Source organism: Paramisgurnus dabryanus, chromosome 1 (genome assembly GCF_030506205.2).
Source record: "Paramisgurnus dabryanus chromosome 1, PD_genome_1.1, whole genome shotgun sequence".
In the NCBI taxonomy this organism is placed as follows: Eukaryota; Metazoa; Chordata; class Actinopteri; order Cypriniformes; family Cobitidae; genus Paramisgurnus; species Paramisgurnus dabryanus.
The window spans coordinates 27991260-28009694 of NC_133337.1; the positions used below are offsets into that span (position 1 = coordinate 27991260).

Sequence of the window (18435 nt, forward strand, 5' to 3'; positions counted from 1 at the left end):
AGGGGGTGTTTTAATTTATATCAGGGAATACTTTAAGGTTGCAGAGCTTGAATTAATGACAAATTTGGAGAGTTTAGGTCTTAATGTAATTCTTTCACCACACATGAAATTTTGTAGTTGTGCTATATAATCCTCCATCGTATGATGTAAATTTCTACAATGAACTGAAAAGTCTTATGTCTATTGTTGATAACTCTTGTGAATGTATGTTGTTTGGGGACTTTAATATCAATTGGATGGATAAAAGAGGTAAGACAAAACTAAAATTAACTATGGAAAAATTTAAATACAAACAGATGATCGATAGACCCACACGAATTATCAAAAGGAGTGAAACAATTATAGACCTGATTTTTACAAATAGGCCAGAGAGAGTAACAAAAACATATAATCTTATTACTGGCCTTTCAGATCATAACATGACACTGATTATAAGAAAGCTAACTAAAAAGCGCCTAGTTTATCATAATAAAATTGAAAATCAAATTTTAACATCTGGAATTCCTTAGTTAAAAGTGGTTGAATTTGAAAAAGACTTGAAGGAAGCCAACTGGGGAAGGGTAACTAAAGAGCCCATTATAGAACATAGTGCAACAACTTTTGCTTCTATCATTAATGACATAATTAGCAAGCATACAAAAACCTGGAAAAGTAAACCTAGGAAAAAGTCTTTGCCATAGTTTAACAGTGACATCCTTCAGCTTATCAAGGAGCGGGATCTTGCTCTTAAAAGGTCTTTATTGACTAAAATCAACAATGATCATCTTATTTACACTAGTTTAAGGAATAAAGTGGTGTCTGAGCTACGGAAAGCCAAGACTAATTATTTTCTATAACTTATTGAAGAGGCCAATGGCAACAGTTATAAACTGTGGCAACACATAAATAGTCTAACCAACTTAAGTAAGCAAAAGCACTCAAAGATAAATTGTCTTAAAGTATGTGATAAACACACTAACAACGAGTTAATTGCAAATGGTTTTAATAATTTTTTTATTGAGTCTGTGCAAGAATTAGCAAGAAATTTTAAATCAATTGAGTCACCCTGTGAAGATTTTGATAATGATCACACAAACTCTTTTTACATAAAAGAAGTGTCACAGGAAAAAGTTAAAAAAGTGATTGCAAGCATGAGTAACTCCATGGCACAGGATATCCATAATTTAAATACTACATTTATCAAGAAATACCAGAGTTGTCTATTGGAGCCAATTACATATTTAGTTAATTTATCAATTCAAACAAACAGGTTCCCAGATAGTTGGAAAACAGCAATAATTACTCCAGTTAATAAATCAGGAGATAAGGACTTAGCAAGTAATTATAGGCCTATTGCTATCCTCTCGGTAGTTTCAAAAATTCTAGAGAAGATTGTAGCAGAGCAATTAAAGGAGCATTTAGAGCATAACCAACTGGTTTATCCACAGCAGTTTGGATTCAGACAAAAATACTCCACAGAATCTCCAAACTGTTATTTGCTTGAGAAGATCAAAACTTCTCTGGATAAAGGATATGTTGTAGGGGCAGTGTTTTTGGATCTAAAAAAGGCCTTTGATACTGTTAACCATAATGTTTTACTTAATAAATTAAAGCAATTTAAAATGTCGCCTGAAGCTTTCAAGTGGCTGAAATCATATCTGGAGGGTAGACAGCAGTGTGTTAGGGTTAATGGGGCGAAGTCTAGTACGCATACAAACGGAATGGGTGTGCCACAAGGATCCGTGCTTGGTCCATTACTGTTCACAATGTACATTAATGACCTGCCGAGCTGCTGCCCAGATGTCAATTGCCAGATGTACGCGGATGACACTGTCATCTATGTGTCTACCAAAACACCTAGCCTGGCAGGCGAGCACCTGACCCAGGCTTTATTAGGCATTTTGGAATGGCTTGAGTTATCCCACCTAACACTTAATGTAAAAAAAACTGTGGCTATATGTTTCCCCATGCGAAACAGGCCTGATCATGATGTATTTGAGGTCAGGATTAAGGACAAAATTATTGAAGTAGTGAGTGAAGTGAAGTACTTAGGGATTATTTTGGATAAATGTTTAAAATTTGAGAGTCAGGTTAAATATATTTGTAATAAAGTTAAACCAAATTTAAATTGTTTTCGTTTTATCAGACGGAACCTGTCATAGCAAGCTGCAAAATTATATATGCATGCAATGATTTTTTCTCATCTCTCATATTGCATCACATCATGGTCGCAGGCTTCCTCAACCACTATGAAACCCATAGTCTCAATGTACAAGCAAAACTTAAAAATCATGGATCAGAAACCACTAAAATGGCACAATTGCCGTATTTTAAGGAAACACAACCTTTTCTCCTTTGAAAATTTTATCAATGTTAGTATTTTAAGATTCTTATTTAAATGTCTAAATAATCATGTGTCAGAATTATTTTCTGAAGTGGCCATCAGGCGTCAGAGTTCTTACAGAGCGATAACACGAGCTTCTAGCTGTGGTGATTGTTTGGTCCCAAGATGCAAGACTTCTTTCTGTCTATCTTTAAAGGGGGCCAAACTTTGGAACACTTTACCCACTGAGCTAAAACTAGAAACTAATAGTAAAACTTTTAATCAAGGTCTTAAACAATGGCTTAAGTCTAAACAACAGTGCTTACATGAATAGTTTTTAAATAATTGATCACTTGTTCATGTTATCTTTTTTCTGTATTTTATTTTGCTCTTTATATTGAAAAGGCTTGCATTTATCTTTATTTTTTATTTCCTTTCTCTTTCTTTGTTTTCTTTGTTTCTAATTGTTCTACATTTTAAAAGTCGCCTATGGACAAGTGTTGCGAATTAGCACTCGTGCTAAAACACTTAAACAATGCATCTGGTCTGTCCAATGTAATTGTTATGTCCATATTAAATAAATTGTTATCTATCTAATGACACATCTGACATATTGAACTACATCAGACATCAACATCAATCTTACTACAGTCTTGTTCAGTGTATCATCAGTCATGTGTTGTGTTTGTGTGTCTACACTCACAGCTCTCTCTAAGAGGAGACACAGGACTCAGACTGAGGCAGTTTATGAAGAGATTGATCACAGACACACAAACACACACAAACACTTCACTCAGAGAGGTGAGACTTCTGTCTTATTCAATCAAATCAGATGTAGAAATATTAAAGTCAGTCTGATGTTTGTGAGTTGAGCTGATGTTCGTCTATTATTAGTCCTGTTAAACCTCCGGCTTCAAACCACACAATTCCTCCACAGAGCTGCAGGTGTGTGTGTGTGTGTGTGTGTGTGTGTGTGTGTGTGTGTGTGTGTGTGTGTGTGTGTGTGTGATTATTTTTGGAGGTTAATGGGGAGGGGGGTTCATATGCTTGTAAGTTTATATGCAGGTGTGTGTGCGCTTCTTCCTGTCTGTTTGTCTTGAATCCGGTGAGAGATGAGTTCATGTCAGGATACAGGTGTGTGTTTGCAGAATGAAGTTAACTTATATTTCTAATGTCTAAATAATGTTTTAATATAAATCTAGATAAAATAGGTTGATGTGATATTCTTGTGCTCTGTGATGTAAATGTAGGTTGAGGTTGTTTGTAATGATCAACATGTTTCTGACTCTTCTGCTTCACTTTAACAGGGAGTCTCATCTCTGAAGAACAGCATTCTGGATATGAAGATGCTGATGAGCTTCTCTCAGTTTAGAGGACTGAATGTGAATGTTTTGGTTTTGACTCAAATTAAGACAAATTATTTGATAATCCTTTGGCAAATATACACATTACACTTCACAATATTAAAGTTTCTGAGTCTCTTATCTTTATAGCAAAAGACTACAAGATTGAATATTATGATGATGTCTCCAATGGCAGTGACCTGAAAGGTTTGTGACTTTATTGACTGATCAGACTTCATGGTGTCATAATGTACAAACAGATATTTTGTATTTTGTTTTCAAACATGTTTTGTGTTGATGTAGAAGAGATGGTGAAAAAAGTCCCAGCAGAATACTATGATGATGTCATCACTGATGGACTAAAAGCAGACAGTGAGACAGGTGCACTTCTGTTATTCTGTATTAAGATGAAATATAAGATCTGTACATGAAGAGAAAATATACTTTATATCTCTATGGGTGTGATGACGTGTGTCTCATGTTATATTTGTAGAAGACACACTTGAGAAGTATGATGATGTCATCACCACAGGACAAAACTCTGATCTTCAAAAAGGTGATTTTACTTCATTTCTAGGCTGTTTTTGTAACGTAACGTCTATTTAAAGTGACGCTCAGTACAGATATAATGTAGGTTTACTCTTTGTCATTCTGATGGGATTTGTTGTTTATCTCTTATGTATGTCAACACAACAGAGAGTTATGATGATGTCATCATCAATGGACAGAACTTTCAAGGTGTAATAGGTGAGTTACACAGAAGTGCACATTTATCAAGCAGTACATCTAAGTTTCTTATGTATGTCTATTATAGCATTAATCCAGTCATTGTGACTTCATCAGCTGTTATCAGTTAGTGTCAGAAAGAGAAATGTGTCTATGACATGAGACATGATGTATTACAAATCACAATATGAGTTGTTTGTCATGTGACTTCATCAGAGGGAGTTCAGGAGGAGTATGATGATGTGAAGAATGACAGTGAAGATGTGACAAACCTGTTATGTAGGTTATTAACCTCTAGATCTCATTTAAAGATGTATATTATAAAATATTTCATCTTTATATATTATCTATTTAAATAGTTCAGTTTAAAATCTTCATACAATTAATAAAACAATATATATGTGCTTTTGTTTTACCCAACAGATTATGATGATGTGGGGGAGGAGCCAAACAAAGTGGGAGTGACTGTGTGACTCTAACCACACCCACTGTCTCATGTCATGAAATTATATTACAGCTTAAAATCATATAAGTGATCAAATTTTGCTCCTAGAGCTACAGTGCCTGATGATTTATTGATATTTCACATAGTTTTTTATTAAATATCAAATGCTTTGCTTTTATAGAGAAGTTACAAATGTACTTTATTTTTATGTCTGGTTGGACAAGAGTATAAATAAAATATCAGAGAGCATCATACCGTACACAAAAGTGGTTTTATTTAAACGGCCGTCTAAACAGCACAGTTTCTTGTGTGAAGGTGCATTTCAACATCACAATGTTTTAAACAATTTAAAGCTGAGGGTTTTGAGTCTAACTGCTATTGAATGATTTGTGTTGAGTTTGGATCTTCTGCAGTAACAGATCCATCTGTAGATTGAGCTCGAGTTCACTCTTCTTGGAGTTTTGTCTTGAATTCCTGCAGGTAAAATAAATCAAACATCAATGATTTGTGTCTGACATAAAAGATTCATCATAAAATTAAAGGATTGAGGAAACTACAGAAAACAAATAACACAACTTCATCTTAATAACATGTGTATTTCTGTGTAGTTGTGTGATGAATCTGTCTGTGTGTTGTTATAATGTAATATCTTTGTTATATCACACATCTACTGGATGTTATCATGGTCAGTTTCTTCTCTTCTCACCTCTCTTTATCCTCTCAGCTCCTCCTTTATCTTCTCATTATCTTCTATGTTCATTCAATAAAGCTACACAACAATAAAACACAATAAAAAATACAAATGAAAAACAGATGATAATAAACAGTCATAATTTTGTGAGGTTTATCTTTCAGATTGTGTTGTGATTTCTGCTTCATGACATGAATGAGTTTGGTCAGCAGAGATGTCAGGTGTTGTGTTTGAGTTTCTTCTCTTCATTCACTGTTCTCTGTTTCCATCTCTTCTTCTTTCTCTCTACTTCATGTATTTTACTTCATCTATCTGTTGTCAAAATGATAATTGTTGCGTACCTGTCCTTTCTCCTGAGCATCAGTACTGTTTCTCTTGGACATTCAGGTGTTTTGTACATCATCCTTGGATGTGTGGATCATAAGCAGGGGAGAATCAGGACAGATCGTTTTTTTTCAGTCAGGTAAAGATGTCTCAGATGATCAGGATTTTCCTCCTCTAACTGAACTACAAATCCGTCTTTGCTTGTCAAGTAGTTTGTCACATTCATGTTTTATTTCTTCTTGTAAAGCAAATCTCCTGAGGAAATATGAGACGGATATTAGAGAAAATTTAAGCAGAACTGATTCAAATACACTCGTTTCTGTTAACAACATTGTACAACACAGACGGTTCGTTTATTAGCGGTGTTTGTTTATATATAGGCTAAAGTTGGTTGTATTTGAATTACAAAAACAAGCAATCGTCTACCCACCATCTTTAACTATTATCAGAAACATCTTTGAACATTATATGATTAATCCTCATAAGCAGCGTCACTTTAAACATGTTTACTTTTATCAGACGTTCAGTTTAATTTCATTTTTAAAAAATCATGTAAGATTTACCTCAGTTGAGCTCCCACAACAACAACAGAGCCGTTTGACGAGTAAAGGACCACCAATGATGACGTAAGAATGACTTCAGGCATTAATCAAAACTAAACATCGATTTAACTTCTCACGTCTTAAAATCACAATATATGTCAACAATTAAGTATTTCGCTTCACAAACACGAAATTTCCCTCTATTCTGTTTATATTATATTAAATATATTTAGGGGCCAAGCCCACAGGGCGGCAGGCCACTATTGCAATTGATGGTTTTCTTATTATTATTAGGGGTCAAGCATCGAAGGTGCTGAGACACCTATTGTAATTGTTAGTATTATTAGGGGTCAAGCACCGAAGGTGCTGAGACACCTATTGGAATTGTACTTTTTTCTTCTTCTTAGCCATTGGTGCCTATGGCAGCCCTATGAACCGTACATAGGAAAATGATGAAATTTGGCACAGTTATAGAGGTCGTCCTGAAAAGTCAAGTGACCAAAAATGGGGTCTCTAGCATTAACTCTATAGCGCCACCAGCAGTGCAAAAAATCAATGTTCAAATGGTTATAACTGCTGATCCGCTTGATCTATGAAAATTCTACTTAGTACACGTGATTGCTCTCCTCATGCTTGTTGTTTTTAATGCTTTACAGTAAAACTCCATCCATTACAGTAGTGGTCATTTTGAAATGTACAGTATGCCGTTTATTCGCTACTCCTCCTTCAAATTTGGTTCAATTGTTATGAATTTTAGCACAGGTAATCTTTGGAGTGAGCCGCACAGAAATGACCAAACAGAATTTTGATATATATCTTTGTTTAAAAGTAATAAATGCGCAAACTTAACGAGGTTGATGCAAAAATGGTTCTGAAGCTGTAGCTCGGTCATTCTTTGATCAATTGAAATGATATTTGGTACACTTCATGTTGACCATGAACTTGGGGTTCATGCCAAATTTGGTGACAGCGCCACCTATGGGTCATGAGATAGGAAAATAGGCTATTTTTGCCCATAACTTCTGAATCGTTTGTCAGAAAATTATGATCTTGGTGTCTACGGATTCCTTACCTCATGCCGCATCTGTCGATGTGTATTATGCCGGGTTTGACCCAACCGCCTGTCCGCCATTTTGAAATTTGTCATAAATTGTTATAACTTTTGAAGTATTGGATATATTGGCGCAAAAATCGGTAGGAAGCTTCGGCATGATGTCCTGATTGTATCTGGGAAGTCAGAATACAGCGCCACCTAGGGGTTATAAACTATAACAGTTCTTATAGAACTGCTCATAACTTCTGAAAACTTTGTCGGATATTAATTTTCTTTGTGAAATTGTATTCACTGGTTTATGCCGATTGCAACGATACCTCGTTTGTCATTTTCCATCATTCTGTTCATGTGTTATTGTAAGGCATATGGTAAATGATTTTTTCGCTACTCCTTTTACAAATTTTGTTTATTTTATGCCAGGTTCTGCTCGTATAATGTTTGGAGCAATCCGCACAGAAATGACTGAACAGATTTTTCTTGCACCTAGGAATTTTTTTGAGAAAAACCTCTGTAAAGTTGATCGTCCCTGTGATGTTGTCTATTTGTCATAGTTAATTACTTTATATTACATTTTATAGCGTTACTCTACGGAATGTTCTTCTTGTCTTCAATCTCACTTGAGCTTTTTGATTCTCATATACATTGTATTTCTGTGATTTCTGCTCTGCGGTGTCATTTCTACATCTTTGGTGATTGGCATATGTCAATGCTTGCATTTCTGTAATCTCTTTCCTGCTGCCCCTTGAGCTGTGTCTGCTGAGTGGCGCATCCACTAAATCGTATGCATAGAGATCCTGAGTTCATGGGTTCGAATCCCACCTGAGGCAGGTGTTAATTTCTTCTATTAAAGTTTTGTTCTTTCCCACCTATTCTTCTTGACCTGTCTGTAGTTCACATATGTTCTATTTTTGCCATGTTTTCTGTTGCTGCTCTGCACTGCGGTGGTTCTGCTCTGTCATTGCAACGCTTTAGGTACTTGCTGCTCTTTGTGTTCTTGATGCACCTTGGGTGGTCAGTGAGCATTGGGTTATTGATACCTTCTATGTTGCTTGCTGTGCTTTGGGTGCTCATTGCGCTAAAGGTGCTTGGCCCCGAATCGCTGCTTGCAGCTATATTTAGGGGTCAAGCACCGAAGGTGCTGAGACACCTATTGTAATTGTTAGTATTATTATTATTATTATTATTATTATTATTATTCTGCTTCTTCTTCTTCTTAGCCATAGGCGTCTATGGCAGCCCTATGAACCGTACATAGGAAAATGATGAAATTTGGCACAGTTGTAGTGGTGGTCTTAAAAAGTCATGTGACCAAAAATGGGGTCTCTAGTACTAACTCTATAGCGCCACCAGCAGTGCAAATATTCAATGTTCAAAGGGTTATAACTTCTGATCCGCTTGATCTATGAAAATTCTACTTAGTACACGTGATTGCTCTCCTCATGCTTGTTGCTTTTAATACCTTACAGTAAAACTCCACCCATTACAGTAGCGGCCATTTTGAAATGTACAGTATTCCATTTTTTCGCTACTCCTCCTTCAAATGTTGTTCAATTCTTATGAGATTTGGCACAGATGATCTTTGGAGTAAGCCGCATAGAAATGACTGAACAGAATTTTGATATTTATCTTTGTTCAAAAGTAATAAATGCGCAAACTTAACGAGGTTGACGCAAAAATGGTTCTGAAGCTGTAGCTCAGTCATTCTTTGATCAATTGAAATGAAATTTGGTACACTTCATGTGGACCATGAACTTGGGGTCCATGCCAAATTTGGTGACAGCGCCACCTATGGGTCATGAGATAATAAAATAGGCTATTTTTACCCATAACTTCTGAACTGTTTGTCAGAAAATTATGATCTTGATGTCTATGGATTGCTTACCTCATGCCGCATCTGTCGATGTGTATTATGCCGGGTTTGACCGAACCGCCTGTCCGCCATTTTGAAATTTCACATAATTTGTTATATTTTTGGAAATATTTGACATATCCGCGCAAAAATTAGTAAGGAGCTTCGACATGATGTCCTGAAGGTACCTGGGAAGTCAGAGTACAGCGCCACCTAGGGGTTATAAACTATAACAGTTCTTATGGAACTGCTTATAACTTCTGAATACTTTGTCTGATATTATATTTTTGCCATCTTTACTGTTGTTGCTCCGCACTGCAGTGGTTCTGCTCTGCATTTGCTTTGCTTCGGGTTCGGGCTCTGTATTGCGCGCTTTCTGCGCTTTGCGCATTTGCTGCGTCGTGCCGTTTTTGCTGTGCTTTGGGTGCTCATTGCGCTGAAGGTGCTTGACCCCGTATCGCTGCTTGCAGCTATATTGGTCATTGTTTCTGTTAGTAAATTTTTCTTCTTCCCCAATGGGAGTCTATGGCAGCCCTATGAAGCGTATGTAGGAAAATGATGAAATTTGGCATAGTTGTAGTGGTGGTCATAAATAGTCATGTGGCCAAAAATGGGGTCTCTAGCTGTAACTCTATAGCGCCACCATTATCTCAAAAATTCAATATTCAAATGGTTATAACTCATGATCCATTAGATCTATGAAAATTCTACTTAGTGCATGTGATTGCTCTCATCCCGCTTATTGAATTTGATCCTTTACATTAAGACTCCACCCATTACAGTAGCGGCCATTTTGAAATGTACAGTATTTCGTTTTTTCGCTACTCCTCCTTCAAATGTGGTTTAATTCTTATGAGTTTTGGCACAGGTGATCTTTGGAGTCAGCCGCATAGAAATGACTGAACAGAATTTTGATATTTATCTTTATTCAAAAGTTATTAATGCGTGAACTTAACGAGATTGACGGAAAAATGTTTCTGAAGCTGTAGCTCGGTCATTCTTTGATCAATCGAGATGAAATTTGGTACACTTCATGTCGACCATGAACTGTGGGTCCATGCCAAATTTGGTGACAGCGCCACCTATGGGTCATGAGATATGAAAAAAGGCTCTTTTTGCCCATATCTATTGAATCGTTTGTCAGAAAATTATGATCGTGGTGTCTACGGATTCCTTGGCTCATGCCGCATCTGTCGATATATATTATGCCGGCTTTGACCGAATCGCCTGTCCGCCATTTTGAAATTTGTGATAATTTGCTATAACTTTTGAAGTATCGGATATATCGGGGCAAAAATCGGTAGGGAGCTTCGGCATGATGTCCTGAGGAAATCAGAGAATAGCGCCACCTAGGGTTATAAACTATAACAGTTCTTATAGAACTGCTTATAACTTCTGAATTCTTTGTATGGCATGTAAGCTCTTTTCTGCTGCTGCCTTAGCTGTGTCTACTGAGTGGCACATCTGTCTAAGTCGCATGCATAGAGATCCTGATTTCATGGGTTTGAATCCAGCCTGAGGCAGGTGTTAGTTTCTTCTATTAAAGTTTTGTTATTTCCCACCTATTCTTCTTGACCTGTCTGTAGTTCACATATGTTCTATTTTTGCCATGTTTTCTGTTGCTGCTCTGCACTGCGGTGGTTCTGCTCTGTCATTGCAACGCTTTGGGTACTTGCTGCGCTTTGTGTTCTTGATGCACCTTGGGTGGTCAGTGAGCATTGGGTTATTGATACCTTCTATGTTGCTTGCTGTGCTTTGGGTGCTCATTGCGCTAAAGGTGCTTGGCCCCGAATCGCTGCTTGCAGCTATATTTATTATTATTATTCTGCCGTTTCTTAGCCATAGGCATCTATGGCAGCCCTATGAACCGTACATAGGAAAATGATGAAATTTGGCACAGTTGTAGAGGTGGTCATAAATAGTCATGTGACCAAAAATGGGGTCTTTAGCAGTAACTCTATAGCGCCACCAGTAGTCCAAAAATTCAATGTTCAAACTGTTATAACTGGTGAACCATTTGATCTATGAAAATTCTACTTAGTACACGTGATTGCTCTCATCCCGCTTATTGAATTTGATACTTTACAGTAAGACTCCACCCATTACAGTAGCAGCCATTTTGAAATGTACAGTATTTCGTTTTTTCGCTACTCCTCCTTCAAATGCGGTTCAATTCTTATGAGATTTGGCACAGATGATCTTTGGAGTGAGCCGCATAGAAATGACCGAACAGAATTTTGATATTTATCTTTGTTCAAAAGTAATAAATGCGCAAACTTAACAAGGTTGACGCAAAAATGGTTCTGAAGCTGTAGCTCGGTCATTCTTTGATCAATTGAAATGAAATTTGGTACACTTCATGTCGACCATGAACTTGGGGTCCATGCCAAATTTGGTGACAGCGCCACCTATGGGTTATGAGATAATAAAATAGGCTATTTTTGCCCATAACTGGTGAACCATTTGATCTATGAAAATTCTACTTAGTACACGTGATTGCTCTCATCCCGCTTATTGAATTTGATACTTTACAGTAAGACTCCACCCATTACAGTAGCAGCCATTTTGAAATGTACAGTATTTCGTTTTTTCGCTACTCCTCCTTCAAATGCGGTTCAATTCTTATGAGATTTGGCACAGATGATCTTTGGAGTGAGCCGCATAGAAATGACCGAACAGAATTTTGATATTTATCTTTGTTCAAAAGTAATAAATGCGCAAACGTAACAAGGTTGACGCAAAAATGGTTCTGAAGCTGTAGCTCGGTCATTCTTTGATCAATTGAAATGAAATTTGGTACACTTCATGTCGACCATGAACTTGGGGTCCATGCCAAATTTGGTGACAGCGCCACCTATGGGTTATGAGATAATAAAATAGGCTATTTTTGCCCATAACTGGTGAACCATTTGATCTATGAAAATTCTACTTAGTACACGTGATTGCTCTCATCCCGCTTATTGAATTTGATACTTTACAGTAAGACTCCACCCATTACAGTAGCAGCCATTTTGAAATGTACAGTATTTCGTTTTTTCGCTACTCCTCCTTCAAATGCGGTTCAATTCTTATGAGATTTGGCACAGATGATCTTTGGAGTGAGCCGCATAGAAATGACCGAACAGAATTTTGATATTTATCTTTGTTCAAAAGTAATAAATGCGCAAACTTAACAAGGTTGACGCAAAAATGGTTCTGAAGCTGTAGCTCGGTCATTCTTTGATCAATTGAAATGAAATTTGGTACACTTCATGTCGACCATGAACTTGGGGTCCATGCCAAATTTGGTGACAGCGCCACCTATGGGTTATGAGATAATAAAATAGGCTATTTTTGCCCATAACTTCTGAAATGTTTGTCAGAAAATTATGATCTTGATGTCTATGGATTGCTTACCTCATGCCGCATCTGTCGATGTGAATTATGCCAGGTTTGACTGAACCGCCTGTCCGCCATTTTGAAATTTGACATAAATTGTTATATTTTTTGAACTATTGGACATATCTGTGCAAAAATTGATAAGGAGCTTTGACATGATATCCTGAAGGTACCTGAGAAGTCAGAGTACAGCGCCACCTAGGGTTTATACACTAATTTGACATATGTTAATCCTTGTAGCTTTCTAATCTCTTTTCTGCTGCCTCATGAGCTGTGTCATCTGAGTGGCGCATCAAGTTAATCATATGTATTGAGATTCTGAGTTCCTGGGTTTGAATCCCACCTGAGTCAGGTATTTTGTTCTTCCTCATCAGTTCGTCTCAACCTGTCTGTAGTTCAAATGTGTTCTATTTTTCCATGTTTGCTGTTGTTGCTCTGCATTGTGGTGGTTCTTGCTGTGCTTTCTGTGCTTTGTGTGCTTGCTGTGCTTTGGGAGTTTGCTGTGCTTTGTGTGCTGGTTGTGCTTTGTGAGCTTGCTGTGCTTTGTGAGCTTGCTGTGCTTGCTGTGCTTGCAGTGCTTTTTTTGTTGCTATGCTTTGTGAGTTTGCTGTGCTTTGTGAGCTTGCTGTGCTTTGTGAGCTTTCTGTGCTTTGTGTGCTTGCTGTGCTTTGTGAGTTTGCTGTGCTTTGTGAGATTACTGTGCTTTGTGTGCTTGCTGTGCTTTGCGTGCTTGCTGTGCTTTGTGTGCTTGCTGTGCTTTTTGAGCTTGCTGTGCTTTGTGTAATTGCTGTGCTTTGTGTGCTTGCTGTGCATTGTGAGCTTGCTGTGCTTTGTGTGCTTGCTGTGCATTGTGAGCTTGCTGTGCTTTGTGAGTTTGCTGTGCTTTGTGAGCTTGCTGTGCTTTGTAAGCTTGCTGTGCTTTGTGTGCTTGCTGCGCTTTGTGAGCTTGCTGTGCTTTGTGTGCTTGCTGTGCTTTGTGAGTTTGCTGTGCTTTGTGAGATTACTGTGCTTTGTGTGCTTGCTGTGCTTTGCGTGCTTGCTGTGCTTTGTGTGCTTGCTGTGCTTTGTGAGCTTGCTGTGCTTTGTGTAATTGCTGTGCTTTGTGTGCTTGCTGTGCATTGTGAGCTTGCTGTGCTTTGTGTGCTTGCTGTGCTTTGTGTGCTTGCTGTGCATTGTGAGCTTGCTGTGCTTTGTGTGCTTGCTGTGCTTTGTGAGTTTGCTGTGCTTTGTGAGATTACTGTGCTTTGTGTGCTTGCTGTGCTTTGCGTGCTTGCTGTGCTTTGTGTGCTTGCTGTGCTTTGTGAGCTTGCTGTGCTTTGTGTAATTGCTGTGCTTTGTGAGATTACTGTGCTTTGTGTGCTTGCTGTGCTTTGCGTGCTTGCTGTGCTTTGCGTGCTTGCTGTGCTTTGTGAGCTTGCTGTGCTTTGTGTAATTGCTGTGCTTTGTGTGCTTGCTGTGCATTGTGAGCTTGCTGTGCTTTGTGTGCTTGCTGTGCATTGTGAGCTTGCTGTGCTTTGTGTGCTTGCTGTGCTTTGTGTGCTTGCTGTGCTTTTTGTGCTTGCTGTGCTTTGTGAGCTTGCTGTGCTTTGTGTGCCTGCTGTGATTTGTGTAATTGCTGTGCTTTGTGTGCTTGCTGTGCATTGTGAACTTGCCGTGCTTTGTGTGCTTGCTGTGCTGTGTGTGCATTGCGCCGAAGGTGCTTGACCCCGTGTTGCTGCTTGCAGCTATATTTATTATTATTATTATTATTATTATTAGGGGTCAAGCACCGAAGGTGCTGAGACACCTATTGTAATTGTTAGTATTATTATTATTATTATTATTATTATTATTATTATTATTATTTTTCCCCAATGGGAGTCTATGGCAGCCCTATGAACCGTACATAGGAAAATGATGAAATTTGGCACAGTTGTGGAGGTGGTCATAAATAGTCATGTGACCAAAAATGGGGTCTTTAGCAGTAACTCTATAGCGCCACCAGTAGTCCAAAAATTCAATGTTCAAACTGTTATAACTGGTGAACCATTTGATCTATGAAAATTCTACTTAGTACACGTGATTGCTCTCATCCCGCTTATTGAATTTGATACTTTACAGTAAGACTCCACCCATTACAGTAGCGGCCATTTTGAAATGTACAGTATTTCGTTTTTTCGCTACTCCTTCTTCAAACGTGGTTCAATTCTTATGAGATTTGGCACAGATGATCTTTGGAGTGATCCGCACAGAAATGACCGAACAGAATTTTTATAATTATTTTTGTTCAAAAGTAATAAATGCGCAAACTTAACAAGGTTGACGCAAAAATGGTTCTGAAGCTGTAGCTAGTGTTGCTTTCGTCAACGAAAAGTATGACGAAATATAGTCCTCAACGAACCTTTTTCACGTGACGAAAACGAGACGAGACGTAACGAAAATGATGGTCATGTGACGATGACTATAATAAAATGTATAATGCAATATTGTTGACGAATAAAAACGAGACTAAAAGTGGTTTACAAAATAAAAACTAAGCTAAAATGTCTCTTTATTTTCGTTGACCAAAACGAGACGAGACGAAATGTTATAACGTTATTTCGTCTTTTACCCATCTCAGCATCTCCGCGCCCCCACCACCTGACTGCAGGTGATCACGTGTGTTGTTGGCGCTGCGTAGATCAATCAAAACATGAAAGTACCGCGAGAGTGAGTAGAAAGCATGCGGGGCAGTCTGCTCTCGCGATGCTTTGATATCATACGCCTCCATTTGCACGTTAATGGGCATTTCAAACAGTGTACGCGGCAACCGCGAGACATGCGGAAAGCGGAGAAACGGGGCGGTTACAGAGGTGAAGCGGAGTTGGTCCACAACAGAGGCGATTCTAGGGTTAGAGCTTTAGGGGTGCTGAGCACCCAATGAGCTCCGCTGCCACCACCCACTCTTTTTTCCTACAGAAACCAATAATATGTTTATTGTAAAATAACTATCATTTTAACATTGGTTCAACTAACTCCAAAATCCAGATTTTTTTGGAGACCTTTCAGGCATGAAAACGGGTCAGGGGTGAAAAAGATGAGAAGAAAATTACCCCTCTAGGGTCTGGGAGCATGCTCCCCCTTAGAACTTTTTTTTTAAATAACATATTTTAAAGCATCAATCTGATGAGTTTTGAGATGCATTTTTTTGCCAACCTTTTTATTTCTAATTAGTGGCGAGCTAGCACTTTTTTGCCATTAATGCCATATTAAAGTATCAGGACAAAAGGTGGGCTACAGCAGCAGTGTGGGTATGGTTTTATGTGGATATACAGTGTGTCGTTTTAAGCCATTTGTCAAAATGACAAATCTCCTAATTTATAACTTTTATGCCTACAACATATGGTAGGTTTATTAATAGTTTGTTAATTTGCAGCTTTTCTTTTAACAGTCCTTTAATTGAACCATTACCTTTACTATATGTCTAAAACAAAACACTTGTGACTCCTGCACTAAGGGTTAAAAACGTTATCCCCTTCATATTAATCTACATGTGACAAACTAAAAAAATATTTATTGTCTAGTTTGATAGTCAGACAGTTAGTGATTTGACACATAACTTACCGGTACTGGTGGTATACAGTGATATGTAGTTTGTTTTCACTCTGTTCCAAACGCCATGTTTTCATGACGACTGACCAGAAAAGACGCACGTGACGTCATGTTTACATGACTCCCGATTGTTAAAATAAGTCTCAAATTAACGATAAATCATACAATAAACTTTAACAACGGAGACACACGTATGCAACTACTTACTGAGACGCACAAAACTGCATGCGTCTTGCGGAAGAACATTGGAACCGGCGCTACTTCTCTCCGTTTAAGTCTATGGACGAGTCACCCAGATAATGTACTACTCCGCAGCGGGCGGGTAGTGTACCCGCCGGACTAAAATAATCCGAAAATAAACACTTATTATACGTGTACCATGGTGATTCAGTATAAGACAAAAACACGGCTTGAAAGATTGATTCGTGATGTACTCGCTCATTATAAACATAACGTAAACATTTTGTAAGATTTGAACAAAAAAGTTGCATCACAACACTTTTAACTGATTCTCTCTCTGCGTGTGTTTCGCGCTCGGGCTAAGCGATGGTACAGAGAAGTAAAAGAAGAGGATGACACCATTTGCTAAGCGGGAAGGTTTTCATTTTCTACCTTAACATATACATTTTAAACCACAAACTACGGAGTATGCTTTGGACATTATTTAACCTTGTCAAAGGCGAACGAACATTTTAGAATAAATAAATTTCTTGCTCCAAGTTTTAGGGGTGCTGAGCTCCTTTTTAGGGGTGCTGAAGCACCCCTAAAAAGGGGCTAGCCTCGCCCATGGTCCACAAGCCTTGCTCGTGCACCTAAAATCCTCTCCTTTTTACGGACACGACTCTTCATGGCAGTCGCTGTTGAAGATAAACACATTTCCACTAAATGCTGCACAAAACGCTTCCACTACATGAGAAACGCTGTAGCCGCGCGGCGATTCCGACCGGGAAGATGCAGCATTCTGGCTCCAAATGTAAAAGAAAAGTCCAAAATAAATCCAGTGCATCACTTTCAGGTCAGTTCAACAAGCCTGTTAAAATCTATAGCTTTGATTGCTGACACCACCAGTATAACAATGTACAAATGTATATCATGTAACAGTTGTTTAAATGACATTGTGCTGCGTTGCGTTTTGAAACATTGTAAATCTATGCTAAAGACATTCGTTGTTTTGTATATGCTTAATAACTACACTTATTTATTATTTAAATAAACAAAACATACTTCGCTGAATACTTGAGTATTAAATCAATCAAACACCTGTACTGTTGAGAACATAACCATACATACCAACTTTGCTTTTCTTAATAGACATCTGATGTTTTCTTAAAGCTGACTTTTAATTTTCTTACAAGAAAAACATTAAGTAATTCTCCAAAATTGCTTGAATTTATACTGACATTTAAGATCAGCTTTGTCACATTAGATTAAGCCAAAGTCCATTAGGTACACTGGTGGTAACGTACAGATGCAGAAATATAAACTATAATAATATATAATTACATATGTATGATTGTAGTTTGTGCTGCTGTCAAAATACAATTATAAATGTTAACAATAGCATATTTCTATTCTCACACATACTATAGTTGTGTGTGACCCATTTGACCTTGTGTGTGTGTGTGTGTGTGTGTGTGTGTGTGTGTGTGTGTGTGTGTGTGTGTGTGTGTGTGTGTGTGTGTGTGTGTGTGTGTGTGTTTGCTTAGACTACTTTTGTTTTGATTATGTAGACTTTTATGTAGACTCTTACGAACAGTCAAGTCACTCACTCAGAGGATAGTAAAATAAATATCTATTCAAATCAGAGCATCTTCCATGTCTGGAATGGATGTATTCTTGGGTTTATAAGGTAACAATATAACTTTTGTTTGAAATGGGTTTGGCTAAAAGAAAATATTGTTTTGTCTATAATACTATTAGGTCATTATACTATATGGGTTAAATAGAATTGTATTACTAAAAAGAGACTAAATACAATATCACTGACTAAAACTAGACTAAAATGTCATCAGTTTTCGTCGACTAAAACTAGACTAAAATAGTAATGGATAAGTCTGACTAAAATAAGACTAAAATGGCAAGAATTTTAGTCGACTAAAACTTGACTAGACTAAAAAGAGTATGACGTGACTAAAACTAATAAAAACTAAAATGACAGCTTGACACAAAGACTAGACTAAAACTAAAATGAAAACAGGCTGCCAAAAACAA

General features: G+C 37.7%; 1 protein-coding gene and 1 long non-coding RNA gene across 2 annotated transcripts in view; one reads left to right on the forward strand and one right to left on the reverse strand.

The window, feature by feature from the left end:
- The window catches only part of LOC135774810 (scavenger receptor cysteine-rich type 1 protein M130-like), a 28864-nt gene extending 24020 nt beyond the window's left edge, over positions 1-4844 (forward strand). Inside the window, exons 20-26 of the mRNA XM_073812715.1 lie at positions 3008-3103; positions 3796-3852; positions 3949-4026; positions 4139-4201; positions 4342-4392; positions 4588-4650; positions 4795-4844. Of these exons, the coding sequence (XP_073668816.1) occupies positions 3008-3103; positions 3796-3852; positions 3949-4026; positions 4139-4201; positions 4342-4392; positions 4588-4650; positions 4795-4844 (458 nt within the window). The remainder of the gene's footprint in view (positions 1-3007; positions 3104-3795; positions 3853-3948; positions 4027-4138; positions 4202-4341; positions 4393-4587; positions 4651-4794) is intronic.
- A 143-nt stretch (positions 4845-4987) lies between these two features.
- Positions 4988-18435, reverse strand: LOC135779191 (uncharacterized). Its single transcript, XR_010544703.2, has 4 exons — positions 16237-18435; positions 5849-6086; positions 5523-5585; positions 4988-5290 (listed from the first exon to the last, which is right to left on the reverse strand). It is a non-coding gene; the product is annotated as an uncharacterized lncRNA (long non-coding RNA).